The sequence below is a fragment of the Melozone crissalis genome, unplaced genomic scaffold (assembly GCF_028551555.1).
Source record: "Melozone crissalis strain CALT ecotype California unplaced genomic scaffold, PUWL_Pcris_2 ptg000018l_1, whole genome shotgun sequence".
In the NCBI taxonomy this organism is placed as follows: domain Eukaryota; kingdom Metazoa; phylum Chordata; class Aves; order Passeriformes; family Passerellidae; genus Melozone; species Melozone crissalis.
This window is the reverse complement of record NW_026535796.1, coordinates 30,286,360-30,310,204: the sequence shown is the minus strand read 5'-3', so window position 1 is coordinate 30,310,204 and position 23,845 is coordinate 30,286,360. Positions and strand designations below refer to the sequence as shown.

Genomic DNA, 23,845 nt, shown 5'->3' with positions numbered 1-23,845 from the left:
TTTTGTTTAAAGGCAGAAAGGACAAGGTGCTTTTTTCCTAGGAGAAACCTTACAGAAGAAGTTCTGTAGGTGAAGGAAAGAAGGCCACTACGGTTAAACAAATATTAGCACACAACATGCACTTCAAATACTGAACAACATGTACTTGAAATATTTCAAGTCTGGTGTGCACACACAACTACACATGAACCTGGCTAACAAGTCTTGTGATTCAAGCCAGTCTGCTTGCTTTCTTCTCCTCCTCCTCCTTATTGCTCTTCATATTTTCTGCCCCACCAGAAAAAGTTCAACAGTTCACTTGTTAATAGCACATGCAAGGTCTTATCACAAATCTTCTCAGAATGTATGTGCTAATAAAATAGGATAAAGGTGGGTGAATCACAAATTAGATTATACTGATTCAGTTTTTTCCACTTCTTTTCTAGAGACAAAGACTGAACCACCAGTTGGTTTTAGCAATCTAGATTTTAGTAAGGCATCTGGTGATGGCATATAGGAAACTACAGCCACAACTGGAGGAACAGAAAAAAGATGATATTCAGCAACAAAAAGGACAAAGTCATAGAGTAATGGGAAAATCCTGCACTGGAATGCACAACTAACCAAACTTACGAGCTGTAACGTGCCTGCAGCACATGCTGTAATGTACAGGTACTTTGCATGTGTGCATGTACAATAAACCACCTGTACTGTGTAGTGTGGAGTCATTACCTGGAAATTACCAAGGACATGAGCAGGCCAAAGGTACCCAAAGCAGCAGCAACTGCAGCTAAGCAAAGGTGGGGTGCAATCACACAATTGTGTTGGGCAGTAATTTCTAGCAGATATCAGCAAACACTAAGAGTGCGTGATGCACTGTTATGACATTCCTTGCAATACTATGCAATTTCAGTCATCCTCATTCAAAAACAGGTTCAGAGGAAAATTCCTTTTTTTTTTTGTTTTTATTCTTCTAAAACTCAGGCCAAGAAGTAGCCATTTTCTCTTCACTGGTGACTGGCCAAAAAAAGAAACATTTCTGGAGAAAGGATACAATAAGGAAGGGTGAAAACTACGAAGTGCAATATTCCTGCTCTGGATGAGTTTTACAGAGTAGTGAGAATGAGGAGATAAAAGTCTTCAGAGGAATTATTTCTGTGATAATTGTAAGAAGAGCTCAAGGATGATGCTCTTCCAGTTCTGACTACCAGTATACTAAAACAAGATCTAAGAACACCAGCACAGTGTTATGGACAAAAATAATGCACAAATAATTCAGACCAAAGCACACTTGCTTAACTGGTCTGAGTTTTAAATTGTTTCTTTGGCAAAAAGAAACCTTATGTGACCTTGCAAGTAATGTTACCTGCTTGCCACAGGTTTGACATTGCTATACTTGCCACAGTAAAACATTTTAATTTATGCTTCCAAATAGCAACAAGTAGCACAATTCTGAGTATTTACTTCTGCCTTTAATAACATATGTCCCCAATAGATTTTTAAAGTTTGATACATATGTGTTAGCCAAACTACAGCAGTTCACTTTCCTACTCTGTTGTTTGTCAAATCTTGCTTCCTCCTTCCCATTCACCCAACTCCTGCCTTTTTCCCTTCAGTTTTTCTACCTGAACCCTACAATCACTTTACATCCATTCTCTGCCTCCCTCTATCTGTCCTAGTGCCTTTTTTTAAATGTGATTTTATCCTGAGTAGGGACACTGGACGTGAAAGGATCAGGACAGAATGAGCATCCTTCAGCACAGCCATGTCTCCCCTGAGACACCCTACAAGAAACCCACCCAGAAACACCACATTTCAAAGCAACAAAAATGCAAGAGTATCAAGAATGTTACATCCTACTTGGGCTTAAAAAAATAAAAAATAATCTTGGAAAAAGAAAATTAGGAGTCCAGACTTTAAAATTCAAGTTTTTCCAAACAAATTCATTTTGTTCATAAGATTTCTGTACTTCAGAAACACTATAATTAAAGCAAGAATAGTTACACATGTACCCTATTTTTCCTTTACATAGAGGTGAAAAATTCAGAAAAAGTATCAGTACGAGATTTAAGAAATAGCCAGAAAGAAGTACACAAGCTCTATTTACCTCTTTCACATTCAAGGGGTCACAATTCTCAAGAAAACCCACCAAGCAGTTCCATAAATAGTGGTGCACTAACATCTCTTGCATGGACCAAATAACACTTGACAAGGACAATATAATTTGAATAGTTTTTATGTTTCTGTAATAAAAGACTACTAGTCACTCATCCAAAACAACACAGGAAAACATGCAGAAGAAGTTCCAAAACTAGAAATCTGCATCTCTTCTGGAATAAAATTAACTGCTAAAAAACCTAAAGAAACAGATAATGAACTAGAATGACTCACTTGAACGGAAACTACTCTAACATCAACTACATTCAAGTCAACACACAGAGAAGTCACTACTCATCACAGGCACTGAGCACTCAAGATACTTGGAAAACTTGCAAACATTTGAGCTACCAAGTCAAATTTGTTTTCTCAATTACAATAATGTCCACAATTATTAAAAGTTTTTACTAATTTAATAGTAGTAGCTTTGCTACTTGTGAGTAAAATACAGCACCCTCCTTCAGAAAAAAACACTCCCATAACCAACAAATCACCAACCAACCAAAATTTAAAACAATTCTACTCTTCAAGAAACTTATCCACTGCAAGAATTACAACAGCCTGAAACTCCCAACTTAGGCTTCTTCTCAACAGGCCAAAAGCAGAAGTGGAGGCTTTGTTGGAGCAATTGGGGGATTTTCTGACAATTTTAGGTAGAGAAGACCCCCCACTATAGTGATCTACTCAGTTTAACACAAATATATTCAACTCAGAGTAAGTTGCTTTCAACTCAACACAGCTGCGACAGCAGGAAGATTATGCAACTGCATTTTGATTTCTATGTAGAAAGATTATTTAAAATAAAAGGAGTCCAGAAGCTGAATTCAATGACCTTTATGGGTTCCTTTCAACTCTGGATATTATCAATGATTCTATGAAAAGTATATAAATTATAGTTTTTTAAAAATCCAAGTTTCTCCAAAAGAATAACTTCAAAGTATTTTTAACCATATGATTTTATACCCACAAGACATCATTATCCATGCATATGAGTAAGCCTTGAGAAAATTTAGTGGCCTTTAAATAAGTCATGTGTAATTCAAATCACAGCTGCATACCAGCAAGAATTTCATCTATTAGTTAAATTTAACTATGCTCTACTTTAACAAAACTTATTTCTGCTATTCAACTATCATCAGATTTAAGCTAAAAAAGTGACATTTAAAAATGCTACAAAAGATAATATTACAAAGGTCAGATTATTTTGAGACAAGAAAGAAAATATCTAACTGATCAGGAACACTCCAGATTTCATGTCAAAACTATACCTAATACAATGACTGCTGGCCTAAAATAAAAATCTAAACTGTAAAGAATGTACATCTAGAATCCACACCACAAAGCCAGTCAAAAAATAAGTAACACTCAAGCATGAAGATGAAACATTTTTCAAGTAAGCTGCAACTATTATTTTCCTTTTATTTCCCTGTTTTGCTCCCTTTATTCTGTTTTTATAGAGAACCATAAAGGTAGTACAACTTTCAACTTGATTACTTGTTTGCTCACACTAGGAAAATGCAGCAGTCAGTAGAACTACTACATATGGTTTTCTTTTTATGCCCCTGCTCAAGAGTTCCAGCTAGACAACTAAGAATTAAAAAGAAATCACTCCTTTCATTCACCAGCCCTAAGCCTCATTCCAATAGCAAAAACTGCAACAACTGAAAGAACCAGTTCTACTCAAGAACTCACAAAGCAGCTTTTTCCTTAAAAAAACCACAGCACCTCACTCAAATGGAAGGAAGCCTCCACATGTAAGCAGAGATGAAAATAACTGACATTTATTGAACAGCTGACTATATTGATAGACAAACTATATCATTCGCTAAGGTTTGTTAGTTCCAAGCAACTTAATAGGAACTCAAGACAAAAAATCAAAAAAATACAGTTTGAAAATTTTAAACCACCTGCTTCAACTGAGGGTGTAACTCTTGCATATTTTGTCTCCTCCCATTTTACAATGCACCAGAAGTTGTAAATAAAATTTAAATTAATTGACTTACCTTCTTATCTTCTTTTACTTTGTGAGGTTTCTTTTTCATTTTTTTCTCATCCAATTCTTGGTCCGATGTAATAGCAGGATTATCTATGCCACCCTTCCATGTTTCAACAGGTGAGAGAAGTGGGTCTTCTTCACTTCCACGATGCCTTCCTTTTCTTTTACCTTTGGAGGTGGTAAAAGCCTCATCATCACTTGCATCCGAATGGGTTCTCCTATAGTAAGACTTGGCTTTGCTGAACAGTGTCTTAGACTTGTACTTGTATTTTGAAGGTCTTCTTTCCCCATGACTTTTGGATACTCTGTCAGAAAACCCATTTTCTTCTTCACCTTGGGTATTTATAACAATTGAGTTTCTAACTTTAATAATACGATTCTGACTATCCTCTGGAACCGCGTAGATGTCATCTGCAAAGCCTTTATGTTTGTAAATCGTGTCAATAGGTTCAGCATAGTTGTCAGATTGCTCTGAATCTTCTGGAGGTGCTGCAGGCACTCGAGAAGGCTGTTTCCTGGGGTTTTTGCCAATACCTGCCTCAATAGTTTTCAGGAGGTTAGGGTCCAGTTTTTTCACATTGGTTCTTGGAACAAGCGGTTTCGGTTTTATCGGAGGAGGCACTTTATGGTTGCGTTCATGGTCGTGACAATTGATTGGCGTACTGTGAACAGGATACTCATTTCCTTCCAAATCCAGTCGGTACTTTGAACGGTCGCTAGGTGCTGGAAGTAACCTTACATCATCACCAATGGGACTGTAAGGCGGTGGTCCTTCAGCATCATCCTCTGAATCCGGGTAGTTATAGTCAAGGGAACCTCCTCTCGGAGACCTTGGAAAAACATCTTCACTTGTATGTGTCGATTCCCTTGTGCTGTCTGACATGTAGGAACTTTCAATCATGCTTTTCTTCTCTAATACATCACTGAAGAACAATGTGAAAACCTCCGTTTGACGATGATATTGAGATAATGAATATAACGCTGTAAACTTAGCAGTAATTTCTGTTGCTATGTGTTCTCCTTCAGTCATGAGTTCCTTGATTGCTTCATTCTCAAAGAAGTCTGCCTGGCTATCAGTAACAGCCACCAACTGGACAGGAATTGTATCCTGAACTTCAGAAAGAAATGCCCGAAGCATTCCCATGGATGCCTTTCGCTTCGCAGAATAGACCAGTATATATCCATGAACAAGTTCATCTTTCCTTACACCAATGGAAGAATGATATGATAAAATAGTTATCTGTATTCGGCGTCTCTTCTCACCTATTATTTTATCAAGCATTAAGGAATTATTCTGGCCAGCCTGAGCAGCACTACAGGAGTGAGAATCGAGGAAAGGTGAAAGAATAAGATCCACACTGAACGGATCGCCACACATGGCACACATGACAATCCTTAAGTCAGCTTCTGACAGATCTTTAATGGTGGGAACTGGACTTACAACATCAAAATTGTGTTTAACTGCTTCCAGTACTCCCCTCAGAGCTTGTTTTATTTGGGCCTCGTTAAACTTGCGTGGGTATGTACCAGCAGGCACATCTACAAAAGGACACTGTAACTTGTTAGCCAATTGCTGTCCCTGATGCCTCAGAATAGGCAGATTCTTGCTAACACTGTCCCTCTGGTTAGCCAATATTAATGTAAATGAAAGATTAGCCATATACCTGTCTCTCCTTATCTGAGATGCTTCAGCCCTTATTTTTGCAATGCACTCCCCAATAAAAGTCAGTGATTCAATAGAGTTAAACACGCAGAAACAACCATGCGGTTTGAAGGCTGAGGTCCACAACTGAGTCAGCAAGTATGGGGATTTGGCATCAACTGGCCTAAGATCTAGTTCATATATTTTTCCATCTAATGCATATTCATCATCAGTGGATTGTGTCCGAATTTCATTTGCCAATTCTTGTGCAAGGCCATCTTTGCCCAAAATGAAAAGATTGATTTTATCAATGTTGGCACTATCATGGTATAAATTTGAGCGTCCGTGGTCCTGTTGCAGAAGACTGTTGGCAAGCAACTCTTCTACTTTTATGTCCATGCAGTTTTGGCCACTGAGACAGGTTTCTTTAGTTGGGTGATAAACAAATCCTATATGTTTAAGCAGAAGAGATTCTCTATCAGGTGCAAGTTTCTGTAAAGCTTTGTATCTAGGTTCTTCACTCAGAACTGCATGAATTTCACTCATTTTATCTGTACTTGGTGTTGCATTAAGATCCAGATCGTAAAATAACTCTGAGTGTTCAAAAAGCATTTCCTGAAACTCCTCTTTGGCTTTTTCAACAATCTCCCTCTGATGCCTAGCATACACTTCCTTACTATCTCCATCAGTGATGTATTTGAATGCTTCATCCTCCACCACAAAACATATAACTTCTTCCCATGGCTGTCCGGGTGAAATGAATTGGATTTTCTCAAGAGTCTTTTTGAATTTCTCCTTCATTTCAACCCTCCTTTTTTCAGATATAAGATGCTGCACATGGTTTTGATAAACTTTTTCTGCCTCTAGGGTATTGAGAAGGTCAAATGGAATCCTTCTGTCATTCACTTTATCTATGTGGTCAGTTTCATCCCAGGGTGTTTTTTCAAGCACTACAAAACAGGACTGGAAGTCAGGCCTTTTCTCCATTACCTTCAAGGCTTCTGACCAGCTCAAAAGTTCAATCTCATCAAGATTTGATAGAAGAGTATTAAGAGCTCGTGGCAATGCATTAATGTATTCTTCTTTTCTCTTTCTAATATGTTCCTGTTTAAGTTGCTCTATGTGTTTTGAAAATGTATTTTTGGCCTTTTTTGTTCCTTCCAAATTTATGTACTCCTCATAATCAGGGTGGTTTTTCAGTTTGTTGCTAACAGTTTTCCAAGTTGCATGATAGTCTCTCACAGTTTGGACAAGTTTTTCAAACTTATCTGTTGCCGTAACAACTAACTGTCTTTGAGTTTTATAGGCATCCAGATAGGGGATTATTTTAGGCTTACCACGAGTTTTATCCATCATTTGTACCAGTGCAGTAAAACATGTTTCAACATTGACATTGAATCTTGCTGATGTTTCCACGACCACAAGGTTCTTCTTATTTGAAGCAAAGGCCTGAACCTCTCGCAGATAATGATCCACACATTCGTCACATTTTGTTGCTGCTATTATTATGGGTTTTTTAGATTTTGAGAGCTGGATATAAAGATTATTCACAAATTTAAGTTGATCATCAAACTTCCTATTGCATCCTTGGCTTACATCAATGCACAATAAAAACCCATCTATGTTTAATTTCCCTTCAGGCATTTGTTTCTGCTCAAAGTCTTGCTCCAAGCCAAGCTGATCTGTGCAAATGTACATGAGTTTTTCTGCGGACTGCAGTTTGGAGGCAGCTGCACGTTTTATGTACGGTTGTAAATTCGTACTCCGATGAGGCAAGAAAGTCTGATCATCAATGAACTCAGTCTGCTCAATCACATGAATTCTGCACTCAATTCCATCCTCACCGCTTTGTGCTACGTCACCCCAGTACAAAAAGTGATCATTGTTAACAACTCTTCCTCCAAAGTCAATTGTGCTAAGCACAGAGGTATGCTCAGGATAATATTCATCTGCTTTTGAACGAACAAATCTATTGCACAAACATGACTTTCCAACTCCACAATTGCCTTTATCCTTTTCAGTTCCAGACAGTCCAACGACACTAACAGCATAAGATGGGGGGCGTGGCTCTTTGTTTTTTGCCATCATAACTTTCCTCTCATCCTTTTGCAATTATCAAGGTAACTGTATGTGGTTTTCATTCTGGAAAAGGTTCCTACAAATTTGAATTGTACATCCAGGATTCCAGAAAGCGCCTTTAGTTGTTCCTGCTTCAGCTTGTGATTAAGAGAACCTCAGATAACTTGGACATGGAGCATCATCTTCCTAAAAAATACAGAGAAAAAAAAAATCAAGATTGCAGGTATTTCTTTGTAATATTCATGAGGGAAAAGAGATTTTAAGAAGCACTTGTGCAGCTTGATGACCTTGATTTTTTGTGTATATGAAAATTCTACAACTACTTTGAATGAGATCATAAATTCATAATTCAGTAACGCTAATGCTATTTATACTACAGATTTAAAATAAACAGATTTCAGGCACAGTTTAGTAGTAGTTTGTCAGCTGTTTTGATAGCAGAGCAGCATACTTCTAAAAAAAGAAAACCCACACCCAAACTCCCAAATCACTAAACTCAACCCAATATTCATGTACTTCTATTCACACTCAAATTTTTACTAGGTATCATGCTCATTTGTAAGAATAACATTACTTTTGTGTGCATTTGTAGGTTTGAGCTTAGGTTGCAGTAAAGGAAATTTCAAAACAAGTAGCTGTAAAAGCAGGCAGTTGGCCACATGCCCCAACTGCTACTTCTATCCAGAAGCAGACTACTTGATTGGTATACTAACAGCAAACTGCTTTTAAGGAAATGTTTCAAACAGGAATTCTACAGAAAAACACAATCATACAAACACAAAGAGTAGGACTTATGTATAGATTTTAAGACTACAATGTTGTTGTTTCATTCCTTCTGTCTCTAGGAAAAAAACAAACTTCTATTAACTGGAAACAAAAACTACTATATCTACTTTCAAAGTTCCACAGGATTACTACAAGGTTCCAGTGGCTTTATTGAAGTTGTCATCAAGTATAACAATTACCACTAACTCTCAGTTATTAATCAGAAGACTTTACTCACATGCATACTGCAGATGGAAATGCATTTGCTGGTTTTGAATCGATTATATTATGAGGAAGAGAAAAAAACTGAATACCCATATGACTGGTCCCAGAGATGGTGACAAGTGGCATGAAATCTACTTGGGGGCCAGTAACCAGCAGTGCACTCCGCAGGCAGTACTGGGTCCAATACTGTTCAGTATCTCCATTAATAACTTGGATGATGGGGGAGAAGGTATTCTCAGCAAGTTTGCTGATGAATAAATTAGGAGGAGCAAACGATCCAGTCCTGCCTGCAGGGAGGAATGAGCCATGCACCAGCACATGCTGAGGCAGCCGCCTGAAGAGCCACTGTGCAGAGGGGGACCTGGGGATCCCAGAGGACATGAACATCCCAGCAGGGTGCACCTGGCAAACAAGGCTAAGAGCACCCTGGGCAGCAACACACAAAGAAGTGCCAGCAGGCCAAGGCAGGTTAACCTTCCCTCTTTGCAGCACTGGTAAGGCCACACCTGATGCACTGTGTCCAGTTCCACAGCACAGGAGAGATCCACAGCTACTGGAGAATGCAGCAAGGGGCTAAAGCACCACAGCAGCTCTCACTTAAGAAAAGGCCAGGACTGTTCAACCTGGCAAAGAGAAAACTCAGGGAAGATCTCATCAATGTGTACAAATATTTGGGGGAAAGGTGAAAAGAAGGCAGAGCCAAACTCATTTCCTGGTGCCCAGGAACAAGACAGGAGGCAATGGGCACAGATTAAAATACAGAAGATGCCATATGAACATCAGGAAACACTTTCTTTTATTGTGAGGGCGACTGAGCACTGGCCTGGTTTGCCCAGGGAAGATGTAAAGGCTCCTGCACTAAAGGTATTCAAAAGACACCTGGACACAGATCTTGACAACTTGCCCCAGGTGAGCCTGCCTGAGCAGGGAGGCTGAACAAGGTGACATTCAGAGGTCTCTTCCAACCTGCACTGTTCTATCCTCTCTGAAAATATTTTTATAAAAATACTTCTCATTTTCTTGGTAAAAAGACAACTGTTAGTGGCACTATAAAAGAAAGGCAGATACTATTGTACGTAACATATTTGCTTTTACATTTGTAGATTACAAAGTAACAACACAAATGTACCTAAATATACCTATAAATAGTCCTTATCAGAATGAAAGGAAAACAAGCATCAATACTGAAAATTTAGTGTTATGTACTTTGTCCTGCTTAGCAACAATTAACTAACCAAAATATAAAATACAAACTACATACATAAAACCAGCTGTTCGTTATGGAAATTACAGAAAAGGAAAGTACTTTTTTTAGGAAGAAAGTATCAACGTCATTAGAAAATGAAGGTGAACACCTTATTTTTATACTCAAGGGCTTTTATATTACAAAAACTGAAACTTTCATGTCAGATTTTAGAATTCTTTTTCAGCTAAATAAGATTACTCAAAGACCCATTCAGAAAGACAAGTCGTATTTTAAATTTTGCTTCTCACTGTTTCCCCTGTGTTTATTATATTCTTAAAACACAGAATTTGGACCTAACAGAAAACGGCTCCAGGAATAAAAATACTTAGCAAAAATAACATCCTTTACAAGCAGTATTTATATTACTACAAATAAACCCAGTGTTTTCTTTCTAAAGCAAAGCTTATCATAGTAGCATCATTCAAACTGCTGGAATGAGAAATTCAGTCAGCACTTCCACTATAAAATGTTTTCTGTTTGCCACAGCACAATACAGATTTCATGTGGACTAAACTAGGACACAAAAATCTTCATCCACATGATTACTTCATTTCATCAGGAAGACACTGTCAATTTGCAATTAGTTTATAAGAAACAATCAATACTTTCAGATACTCTACATCCTCAGTAGCAAAAGTTGTTCCTCCTCCATCTACAAAATGTTTTGTTAAATCAATACATTTTTAAGCAAGTAAGTACAAAGAGTAAGGTGAAGGGAGACACTGAGAAAGGGAGAACAAACACATCATCTCTCATTAAAGTTCTGACATGAAATATTTTAACCATAGTAGAAGCTGAATCATTAAAGATATTTAAAACCAGCGAGGGTTTGGTTTTGGTTTTTTTTTTTAATACAGTTCCTACTTTGCACTGATTGTACAAAGTCACAGAACAAAATCTATGTTAATTAAGTAATAAAACTGGTAAAAATCTGACATTATAATGGCTTCACATTTAATATGTAATCATCATTAAACTGTTCTCCAAATGGAAGATTTTCCATCTGACTATACCACTAACGTAAATTTACTTTATCGTTTTGTACAGTTTTAAAGCATGCACACTGGAAATTCATTGTAAATTCGTTCCATTATCTTAGTTCAATCTGCCTAATTCAATTATAACAAATTGTAAACACTACGATTCATCTAACCCTCCCCCCACCTTTGTTACAGATTCAAAGGAGGGGTTGTTTGATTTCCCCAACTAATTTCAATCTTAGGACTGAAAATAATACAAAGCATCTGACACCACTGCAGGAAGGACCATCCACAGATGCACTGTAGGACCTCGTCTCTACAGACTTGTAGATTTCCAAGCGTAGTTATAAAGTAAATAAGGCAGCAGTCTGTATTTATTTACCCACCTTTAAACACATTCTAAAGGTCTAAAGCCCAAACTTACCCTTAGGAAAGAGGTGCAAAGCAAGATGACTCTCCTGCTGCGATCTTCCTGCAGTAATGTCACACATTTAAACAGTGCCCTTCAGTAAGTCCTTCCCTGAGGGATCTGAAAACAAAAAAAAAGAACCATTAAAACTTTCAAGTTTATGGAGAAAGAAGCAGCAATCAGAGAAGGTATAGCACTTCACCTATGCATGAGGATTGTTTTCCTTATTTTAAACCCATTAACAAAACTCAAGTTGGTCTTTGTCTAAATTTGGAGGGTTTAAATCCTGTAAGCACACCTATTAATATTTGAGAGAGGGCAGAGTTCATAAGTGATTGTGATTTGAATTTCAACTTGATACTTCAACAATACCTAGGCTGTAGAAGCCTGTTATGAAAACAATTAATGTAGTTTCTCAGATAACATATAAAATATGAGCTGTAAAAATCACTAATCATATGCAGAATAATTTGGATTTCTAAAGTGTTTAGAACATAGGTTTGCAAGATGAAGTTGGTAGAGTCATAAATACAAAATATATTAAAAAAATGTATGTCTATGCATATATATTCTATTAATAGGGAAAAGGTACAGACTACGTCAAAGCCCTTTTACCACCACCTCTAAATTAAAAGGACTCACAAACTGTGATGAATTAGCAATTTAAAGTATAACTGTATTTGAAGATTTTGAACTCTCAACTAGGACACAAATTATTAATTTAACCCTTTTAAGTGCTGATCTCACTGCAGGGATGCTACTATAAAGTAATCAAAACCAACTCTCTTCCATTGTTCTTCCCTTTGCATCCACACAAAACCCAGATTTGCCAGCATGGTGACCCACACACTGTGATGCAGAACAGGAAAGGAACTTGAGGCACTTGCACTGGAATTTTATGTAAGCCATTTTCAACTAAGGAAAGGTGTCATTGTTAAGCAAGATGCAGCACCATGCTGCATATGTGCTAAATACTACATCAAAACAACACACCTATTTCTTGTTTTGCCATTTACAATTATATTCTTAATAATTTCACTTTGCTTTGGGAATAACATCCACTTTCCTCTATTAAATTTTCCTTTGGACAAAAAAGGTTTGGTAATATTCATAAACAGTACAACAGTAACTAACATGGTGGTACCAAAGAACACCAAAATCAGTAGGCAGCAGTCTCAACAGTCTATCAGCCCTGCATTAAGTCTGGCTGAGCTTCAGTGCTAAATTCTATCAGTTGATAGAGAAGATTGGCAGTAAGGCCTGTTCCCTGCCCTTACCTCCAAGCTGTGACACTCCTCTACATCCACAGCTAGCTGAGCAGAGCAGGTACTTGCTCATGAGGAAAAACACAATGGGACTCTGAAGAACTCAGAGTATGTGGAAGAGCAGACAGAGTGAGAGAAAAGCGTCTCCACTTGCAAGAATGCATCTGAGGCTTGAGGGACACTGCCACAAGAGAAAGCTCAAACACAGGCCCCCAAAACATCAGTCAGAAACATAAAGACACCAGAGAAAGTCCTATTTACAAATAGACGTTTCCTAAAGTCTTCCAAGCTGAACTCTAAACACTAGAATAGAATGCCATACTATTAGCAAGTAATAAATACTTGAAGAATTAATCATCTATCAGTATTAAGTAACTGTGGCTGCACAGGAACTTGTAGATGAGTCCACAGTCAAGAAAATCACTTACAGATAAATACCCTTGAGTATTTCTCAATATCCTCCAAAATTGCTTTTTTAACCTACAAATGTTTTAGGCCTAACATGGCTGAAGCAAAGATGTTGTTTGAAAGAGTCCACAGAATTGCTTATGACCATCAACTATTTAAGCAGTCTGCCAGCAGGGAAAATAGAGTGTTTTCCACAAGTCCTTTACTCACTCAGCAGTGTTGCCTAGACACAACAGTTTATGGATCAGTATTTTCGGGGGTTAGGTTCAATCAGCATACTCTTGCAGCTGTGTTTGTAAATTACCTGGCCAAGCAAAAAGAAGCACATATGAATAAAAGGCCCATCACAGCCTAGCCTGCTTTACCAAAAAGAAACTTACTGTAACCTCTACAGCAGATCATCAAGTAAATTCAAACACATTAGGTGTCATTGAAATGGGCTGGAGGATGAGTTTGAAAGTGTTGTGCACTCAAAATACACAGATCAGGACTCCAAGAAAGTTACAGCTCCAGATTCAAGTTACTACTGACACCAAGGTTTTATACCAAATCATTCCTCACTTCATACTTTTTGAGAACCAAAGCATGGCATTGGAAAACATTTATTACAGTACCTACTGTCTGAGATTTTTCAGCACAACAGTAACTATAGCCTGACCCAAAACAGAGTAAGAATTCCAGTTTTCTCTTCTAACAACCAGTTAGAAAGAAAAAATGTTGATGTACCTTAACAGAACATTGTCATTTCTCTTCCAGTATTTACCAAGAGTTATCTTTTTCATTCAAGCAAGTATAAGAAATCTTCCCTTCAGGTGAAAATCTTTTTTAGAAATGAAACCAAAGTATACCAATGTCACCTTATCAACAATTTCAAATCACTTAAGGCTTTTGAGGTCCTAACACAACGTGTCCGCTTCACAAACACACTAATATTCTGGCCTTCACAAGTGCTGGTAACCTTAACTAACCATACCTGAAATCTTATTTATAAATAATGGTAAATACAACAATTACCCAAGTATCAGCCAACATGAGAAAAAACATGATTCAGATTGCTTATCAGAAATTAAGCTCAACCAAGCAACAGCAAGACAGTAAGGGACAAGAGTGATCCTCTGGCTGAAAAGAAATTCAGCTGAAGTGGTACGCTGATTAACCATGCCAGGGAAATGCAGGATGGGAATGGATGACTCCAACTGCTGCTCATTTCAGATTTGGTTAGTGTGACAGCCAACTATAATCCCTAAAGGAGTTCTGTAGCCTAGATAATTCTCTCCATACAAAAGCAAAGTAATCAATGTATTAAAAATAAAAAAAGAGAGAAACCTCAACTGGCCAAGTTCATATTATAAAGCAAAGAAAAACTGTGTTTAAAAACAGCAGTTCAAAGCTCTTAGTTCCTACTAAGTTCAACAAATGTCTTCTATTCATAATACACTGAAGATTGTCTATGTATTACTCAAAATTAAATCAGAGCCTAAATATTATTTCTGAACTCAAAATATCATTCTTTAGGTGGAATCTAGCAGTCCCAGGGCATCTACTATCATTATTTCTCTCCACAAAAAAAACTCAAACAAGAGAAAAACCAAACCAAGCTACATAAATTAAATCAAGGTACAATAAAAAGGTAAAGTGTAAAGGTTCAAATTACCAGCAGAGCAGTATTCTGAAGTCAGGCCTCTCAAGTTACCTATTTTCAGATTTTTGACTATCTGAAAGCATTCAATATAGTTTCAAAGCCTGTATTTTAACAGGGGAGGAAAGTGCAAGACTACAGAAGAAATAAATTCTTAATTCTTTTGTACAGGATAAGCTCCAACCAAAAACATGCAGAGTGGTCAGAGAAGTTTCTCTGGGCAAGTCTCCCGATCAGGCTTATTTGAGGAGATACTCAGGAAAAACACAAAAGAACTAATGGAGAAATTATACAAAGGGGATCCATAAAAAAAACTTACAAAAATAGGAGAAAGAAGAGGAAGCAGACAAAAAAGGAGGGATCAAAGCAAGGACAGAAAAAGGGCTAAAATGCATTTCCTGGGAGAAAAAAGAAAGAAAAATTTACATCCTGGTATGGGCAACTACAACTAATTTTACTGATCCACAGATCTGGATCGTTTCATATTATTTTGCTTCATGAGCAACTGCAGTACAGAATCCAGGACTCAACACCATAAAGCTTAGTTTGTTGTTTGACCTTGTACAAGCTGTATGTGTCATTTCTACCTGGGTAAAGTAACACTGGTTAACCCCTATTTAAAATTACTAAATGAGAAAGGGAAATGGCATATATAAGCAGCAAATAATATTCTGCATAAAAATTAGCCATCTTAAATCAATAAATGCCAAAATGCAACTGTATATACTTTTCCAAAAATTGTGCATGCAGGTATTGGTTTTGCTGTTTTAAATGCAAACATTCTTCTGTCATGTTTGAATGTCAACTGATGCAGAACTGCAAAAATGCGTGGGAATTTTAACTCAACGCCAAAGAAACAACTCTTATTTACCACAAAATGTAATGTGCAGAACTAGCCACAGATTAATTATTTTGTTTTCCAAGAGACGTACTAGAAAAACAGTTGACACGCAAATTCAAAATAACTTCACAATTGTTTCAGATTTTCTTACTAGGAATTACAAACTCGTTTTTCTTTAAATATCTCACCAAATCTGTAAATACAAGGAAGTGACGAGATGGTTCAAACAATAATCTATTAAATGCAATACTCTTCCAGCTCACTCACACTGACCTTTAGGCTAAAAATTCCCAGAGTGAAAAAGAAAAAAAGAACGAACCAAACACAGAGCGATTAAAGAGCGATTAAGTATTTTGTGTGCCCATTAGGAGAGACGTAACACGGACGCAGGGGAGGCAAAAGCCCGGGAGCGCTAATCCGGAGCTGCCGGGCGGGTGAGCGGGACCCCCTGAGCCGGCCGCAGCCCCCTGGCGGCAGCGCCTGCCGGCCGCGGGACGCAGCCCCTCTGCAAGCATTCCTGCCTTATCAGCGAGCAGGAACGCACGGCGGGCTCGCTGCACGGCCACGGCACGGCCACAGACCGGGCTGAGGGCGGCTCGCCCGGCGCTCCGCCATGGGGGCTCGGCTCCCGGGGAAGATCACCCCCCAAGAACCCTCCTGCACAGAACAACCCTAAGGACACACCGCGGAGCGGCCGCCACACCGAGTGATGAGCAGCGCCCGTGAAGTTTTGTGAGAAATATTCCTGAAGGATGCCAGTACATGGGATTTATCTCGTGTCAAGAAAGTACTTTTGGAAGCCTTAAGATAGCGTCAGCATCCTCCTCATATCTTAGTGCAAAAATAATTCCATTATGTTTAATAATCTACTCAAATAACAAGTCCCGACAGGGAAACTCACACAGAACAATCTATTATTATGATCAGTGCTTTTCTTTTCTACAAAGTCTGCAAACGGAAAAAAACACCTACAGCTTTAGGAAAGCACATAGCTTGAAAAACATGCGGAGCATTTGGTTCTGTTAGTGCTAAATATAGCATTTTAAAACAATTTAGTCTGAGCCTAAAGTATTTAATTGGATTGTGTTACATATGCAACACCTTAGCTAAAGTCCAATACCAGGGAGTGGTAGGCATTTGGTTGCAATTATTTACAATTTTACAACAATGGCAGCTGCTTTAGATGGGGATACTTCAGGGGGAAAATGCTATTTCAGCTCAGTATGTTCCACACTCATAAGCAACTTATGCTGAAACAAGTTAGTGGTAAGGTAACAAATGCTTAAACAATTTCCCATACTTTAGGTACTACAGACTTTAAAAAAAACCCCTTACATTCACATCATACTTTTTGAGCTCTTGTAAGAGTTTTAATAGAGTACTACAAATAGAATTTTAAGAATTTTAGCACTTCTTAAAAATAATTTTTAAAGCAGCACAAAAAATGAAAGTAAACCCTTACAAAAATGCACCTGGATGAACATTTGCAATGCACTTACTTCAGATATGTACTATAAATAAGTATCAGAAGGCAGTTAACTCTGGTCACTGATGTCACTGCTGAAAACAACTGTCATGTGGAAGTCTCTTCACAAGGTAGGACAGCACATCTGACAAAAATGCCAACTATTAACTCCACATTCTTTATGAAGTAAGCATACAAAAGTATCAGTGCTGCAGCTGGCTTCAATGCACAGGTTTAAAATGGACGGCCAATTGACCAGCTAATGCTGTTCTCTCTCTTTCTCTCTCTACTGCTTTTACTCTGCAGTGTAGAGTTTTCAAATTTCTGTCAAGGATATTTCTTTAAAAAAAAAAAGAAAAAAACCCACCGGTTTATCTGCATGACACTGAACTAAAGAATACACACATACCCCCACAGACCTATTTTGGTCTAGATTAAAATCATTCCCCTCCTACTTATTAAGGAACTATTCCACGCTGATATCAAAAGCAATATTGGAGGGGGGTACAGAGGGGTGGGGTGTATCGTGGGGAGAAGGTGACAAGTACGTCTTCCTTTTATAACTACACAGCCCTGCTTCTTTTTTAAATTAAAGCAGTGTTTCCTTATGTCCTATAGCTACAACACCACAGCATTACATCTGTATGTCTCTGGTGATTCCCTTGGGTGGAGAGAGTCTAAAGGTTATGCTGGTTGAAGGGATTCAAAACGCTTGAAAGCTGCAACACTGCAACTGGCTACCCTATTCCAAAGCCTTAAAATCCACCTGGTGGAAAAACAGAAATGCACACACATCATTATGAGAGAGAAGTTTTCTGAAATTTAATATCGAGCAATATTTGAAGGTGAAAGGAAGGAGGAGGGGAATGGACAACTGTTCAAATTTAGTAGAGGAAGAAAAGAACAGAGAAGGCGTGAATGAGTATTAGGGGGTAATGAAGAGGAAAACAAGTACAGAGAAAGGAGAAAAGGGGGGAAAGGCAGTGGGAATGGAAGAAGGGAGGAAGCTAAAGGGCTAGGCAGAAGAAGGGAATGAGGAAGGAAGAAGAGAGGAGCAGGGAAGCTCCCCTTCCTGCCTTCCTCCCTCCCTAGAGAGCCGTGACCAGCTGGCAGCCTCGTACAGCAGGCTCAGACCCTCCCATTGCTCAGGCCTTCATCACCTGTCTGGGACCAGGCTCCCCGCTCCCTGCCCTTCCCGCCTGCCCTCGGCGGCGCGGCGGGGCCGAGGGGGCCGGCCGGGGGGCGCGGGGCCGCTGCCCGCTCCCCACGCGGCCCCAGCCCTCCGAACTGGTTACAGCCAGCGGCCGCCGCGCCGGCTCGCCGGGCTGCAGCCGCCTCCTCCCCCCGCTCCCCTTCCGCCTGCCGGGCCGGCCGCCCCGCTTCAGGCCGGGCCGGCTCCCACGGGACCGCATTCCTCCCCTCACCTCGCGCCGTCGGGATCCGGCTCCTCGGCGGCGGCGGGAGCGGCAGCATTCCCGGGACGCGGTCTCCGCGCCGGCGCCCCCGGCGGCTTCTCCTCCCCGCGGGGCTCTCTCCGCTCTCCGGCCCGCAGCTCCCGAGCGCTCCCGGCCGCCGCAGCCCCGTCCCGCCTCTCCGCTCTCTCCCCGGCGCTCAGTAATGGCGGCCGCCGAGCCTCCCCGGCTCTCGCTTGGCTGACGGAGTCTCTCTCTCCCCCTAACTTTACCTCAGCAGCTTCCCTCCCCTCCCCCCTCCCTCCCGCCGCCGCGGCTCAGCGCGCGCCCGCCCGGCCAGCTGCGCGTGCGCGGGAAGGAGCCTCTTCCTGCTGTCGCTGGATTCCCTGGGAAGCCTGGGAGGGCGCGCGCGGCCGGCACCCAGCTGCGCGCGCACGCGCGCCGCCCCGCCTCCCCCCTCCTCCCTGGCCCGAGCGGGGGCGCGCGCGGCGCGCGCCCGCTCCTGCCCTGGTGGCCGCGCGGGTATCGCGGGGAGCCGCGAGTCTGGGGGACCGCGGTTCGAGTCCCGCCTCCGGCAGCGGCGCAGGCCGGGACGCGCCGCGCCCCTGCGTGAGAGCGGCTCCGAGGTGTTCAGGCGGCCACGGGCTGGATCCCGGGCCACCGGCACTGTCGGGTGGCGGCCAGCCTTAGCTGGGGCCTACGCTAAGCCTACAGCCAGCAGCGATGCCTCCAAGGAAGGAAATTGGGGGTTGACCGGGGTGGAATTAAGAGATCCCAAAATGCCGGTGTGGTCAGCCCTGTGCCCCCAGCTCTTCTCCTGCCCAGCTGCCTATAACTTTTCACAACATTTCCCAGGTTTCCCCAGTGTAACACAGCACTTCTTTCATTTGTTAATCATTAAAAAGAGAAAGAGCACTGCAGTGAGGCTGCCTGTGGGACACCCACCTTTGTGGGACAATGTGCAGGACATTTCTTCCCAGGCCACACCAGGCACTGGCACCTTGGGAATCCCTCTAGGACATTCCTTCACAAGGCACACCAGGCCCTGGACACCTTGGGAATCCCTCTAGGACATTCCTTCACAGGCACACCAGGCCCTGGACACCTTGGGAATCCCTCTAGGACATTCCATCACGGGCACACCAGGCCCTGGACACCTTGGGAATCCCTCTAGGACATTCCTTCACAGGCATACCAGGCCCTGGACACCCTGGCAGTCAGGTTAAGCCCCCCAGGCAGCACAGGCACTCGGAGGGGTCCCCACATGGCTTGGAGGAGGTGAAATCCCCCTCCACTCTCAGAGCCCCCCCAGGGTTGTACACAAACCCCAACCCCTCAGGGATGGGGCTGAGGAGCTTTGTGCTCCTGCATCCGGAGCTGGGTTTCTTCAGGAGCTGGCAGGAGAGGCATGGCACTCATAAAAGAGCTAGTGAGTAGGTGCTAATCTGTTCTATCCACCACAGGGACCAGGACATCTGTGGTCATCAGACACATACACCTTATCTCTGTGCACACAGAAATGCATATTCTGTGCATCATTTTTTACTAAAGATCGTTTATATGTATGCATACAAAGGAACAAATTAATATTTTACTAGCAACCTCACTCTTGGCACAGTCCAAGTTTTGACTGTTATATTTGTAATCATAATATTTAATAACAATATGGTTCATTCTGTGCAATTTTACATACTGCACATCATATGCACATCATAAGGTTTTACATCTGAAAATTAGGAAATTAAAAGATTTACAACGTCAGATCCTTTCTAAAGACACATTTCCTGTAAACTTGAATTTTTAAGAAAATCCTAACTAGCTAAACCATTTTGTGTTAAATATGACTGAACAGCCTAGCATGGACATTGCATTGCATGAGAATATTTGTAGAAATACTCACCTTAGGTAGGTCCACATTTAAAAAGTGTAAAATTATTTGACATTGTAATCACAGCATTTGCTTAAGAGTTTTTTAAAAATAAAGGACGGACAGAAAAGCAAACTAAACAAGCATAAAACCAGAACTAAATTTTAATTTTAATTACCTCATTTTGAGTTGTTTGAGGGGGGAGGTTGTTGAAAATAGGTACCTTGGAGTGTTAAAGTCCCGTTTCACGTTACCAGAATCAAAAGCTTATATTCATACGACAAAAAAAACTTCTGAGGTTTCTTAGCTTAACATAAATTTAAAGGAAATCTTTATCTTTCTGAAATTCTGCTTAGGTATTAATTACCATAAACAGTTAATATTAGAGAATTTTGGTAAAGCTCCATCATGTAGGAGATCTCTCATGTAGGAATTGATTGTAGAAATTACTTTGATCCTGATTTTAGTTTTAAAAAAAGCTCAGAAAGGCGAATAGGCTTGGGAATAGCAGGAAGTTTTTCCCAGCAAGCTCAACCCTGTCTTGTGCAAGGCCAGAGAGGAGTGCCTCAGTTGGAAACATCCTTCACAAGGATGCACAGCCAGACAAAAGGCAATAGGCACCAGTGGTTTCCTGTGGTGTTACCCTGGTAAGACACACCACCAGCTCCAAAAGCACTCCTTGTCAAAAGAATAAAACTGGTTTTCAGGCAGAATTAGATCAGCTAATTTGTCTTCCTCTGATCCTAAATAGTCCTCCAAAAATTAATATAACACAGGAAGACTGTGAAGCCAGAAATTGATTTTCATATAGATTTCCTCGCGTCAGATCACCATCATCAGAGGAAACTGCTGTGCAGAAACTCACTTTGCTTGTGGCCTTCCAGGGAGCACACAAAAGTTCTGTCAGGCTGCAGTATGCATCTTGCTATGGAATTGCAGAGCTTATTAAACCCCTTGATTTTGCATAAAGCTACAAAAAGTCAATCATAATGTCCAGTGAACCAACAAGCAGGGTTCTAAGCAGATTAGTGACACAGTGTTTTTCCTAGACTCTATGAAATTTATAATTTTGCAGTTTAAGGTAAACCATTGGGTAGAGATATACCCATAGGTCATGTCAGATGCATATTAAAAAGACATGCAAGGTTCATAAAGTTTCAAAGGGAAAGTGGTGAGAAAATTGCAAATTCATGAGAAAACAGGTAGTTTTATGCCCTTATGAGAGCAAAATATTTAGATTTCTAGGGCTACTTAAAGATTTTATATCACTAATGAAGAAGGAAGATAAATTAAAGCAACTCTATCAAGGTATTTTAATATAAAATTTTATTAAAAATTTTCAGAAATATTTGTGAATATTCATCAGAAGAAATCTTTCAGAAAGCCCTTTCAATGACTGAGTAGAATACAGGGAGCACTGTAACTCAAAGAAGGCATAAAAATAAACTGTAATAATGAAAAACTATTAATAATTTAGGTAGGTTAGTGGTTTGTAAATTATACAGAAAGGCAGTTCAAAGAAACATTTTAGTAAACCTTCAGAAACTCAGAGGAAAGCCATTAATGATTTGCAACATTTGTTATTTATAATGGCTATTGTTACTCGAGCCTTTTCCTTTAGCAGATTTCCCCTCAGAAATATCCTCATACTTCAAGGGCTGATTATAAACACAAAGTAAGCACTTGGTATATCTCTAGTAGCCTGCACATCAATTTCCTCTGATTCTGGTGAGCTGAAGCCAGATGGGAGGCAAATGCATATCTCCTCCTGCTTCTGGAACTGGTGGATTTCAAACCACAAATCAGATGAGCAATGCACATACTTCTCATGGGTACACCATTTTCTTAATTGCCCTCAGTCCTCTGTCACTGCTTTCTTTGCAGCACTTGGAAGTGCAAAACAAGCAATCTTACCAGTGTACTGAACCAAAAATCAATGTGCTGTTGGTGGTTGCAGAACATGAAATCTGCACATATTATTTTACTACATGCTGCTTTCAGACCTCTTCCCCAACATCCCTCATTAAACAGGAGAACTGCCAGGTCTGTCGCACTTCAAGGGAAAGGCATTGTTTTGCATAAAGTTTAGGAATCACTGTTACAGCACCTTCTTTGGGAGAAAATCGTCAGACACTTTGAAATTGTTCTACTGTCTATGCTCATGTTAATTCATTATGCTCCATGTAAAAACATTTGTATAAAAGAAGAGAGGGCAAAATAGAAGCATAAATACTCACACCATTGTATCACATTATTAAGTGGAGACTGTTTAGTCTCTAATAGGAATCATTTAGATAAATGCATTTACTTACTGAGACCCACATCTCTGCATAATTCCATGGCATTGAGTTGAAAGCTCACCAGCATTACTAGTTTTCTGATCAGTACACGTGACAAAACAAAGAGCAGGCAGAAAACTCACCTTTTTTTACCTTTCTCCTTCTCCACCTTTGTTCTGATTTGGGGGTTTGGGTTTTGGGGTTGTGTTTTCCTAAATAAATATTTTATTCAGTTTTAAAATTAAATACTACATTGATCACCATTTTTTATTAAGTTGTATCATCTACCATTTCAAAATTAATATCAAGAGCATGATCAGTGATTTCAATGAACCTGGCTTATGCAAAATCAAGCATTCACATGATGTACACATTCAGTATTTGTGCTATGAAGGCCTGCTTTTTTCTAAGTCTTGCTACGTTCCACTCTGCTGGTATGAACCCCATGACTTCCAGGGACTGGAAAATCCCAAATGAGTGCAGAAAGATCTAACAGAGCATGAGAGGTAGATTGAGATTGAGAAAAAATATGGAATCCATAATTCTTATTTTAAAAATTAACTGGAAAAGAAGATTAGTCAGACACCTTATATGTATTTGTTAGTTCAGAAAAATAAAGGAGAAAAAAATCCCCCCAAACTTCCGGAGTAGGTTTAGCATTTACATATATAAATATATATATATATGTGTGTGTGTGTGTGTGTGCATGCACTATGCTTATAAATATATTTTTATATATACTTACCTAAATATTGAGGAGTGATTGATTACCTAGCTCAACATAGAGAACATGGAGAAGGAAATAGAGGATTGTTTCAAGTTGTTATTTTACTTGTAAGGAGCCCCTTTTCCCTCGTGTCCCCAGCCCCTGGCTGCTGTAGCCCAGCCTTGGGGAAGCCTTGGCCACAGCAGAGCAGCAGCACCCGCAGCACCAGGCAGCCTTTGCTGGAGCCCCCGGGCAACCTGCCCAGCATCCTGAGCAGCCCACAGAGGGTACTGCTCTGGGGTGGTACCAGTTCCCATGGACTTACTGAAGATACCTCATTTCAGTACAGGCATCAGTGTGATGAAGGGAAAGGATAGATTTGTATGAACAGCACCTCTTCTGTGGCTTGCTTGCTTGTTGAAATCAGTGAGTTGAAGCACTGGGAGCTGCTGAGAAGAGATTACACTTATCACAGGTGAACCAGG

At 40.2% G+C, this 23,845-nt stretch overlaps 1 protein-coding gene across 1 annotated transcript in view; it reads right to left on the bottom strand.

The window, feature by feature from the left end:
• Positions 1-18,744, bottom strand: part of ARHGAP5 (Rho GTPase activating protein 5) — a 44,717-nt gene extending 25,973 nt beyond the window's left edge. Inside the window, exons 1-3 of the mRNA XM_054275627.1 lie at positions 18,521-18,744; positions 11,494-11,598; positions 4,140-8,039 (exon numbers count right to left, since the gene is read on the bottom strand). Coding sequence (XP_054131602.1) covers positions 4,140-7,862 — 3,723 coding nt within the window. The 5' untranslated portion in view covers positions 7,863-8,039; positions 11,494-11,598; positions 18,521-18,744. The remainder of the gene's footprint in view (positions 1-4,139; positions 8,040-11,493; positions 11,599-18,520) is intronic.
• Between the last annotated feature and the right edge of the window lie 5,101 nt (positions 18,745-23,845).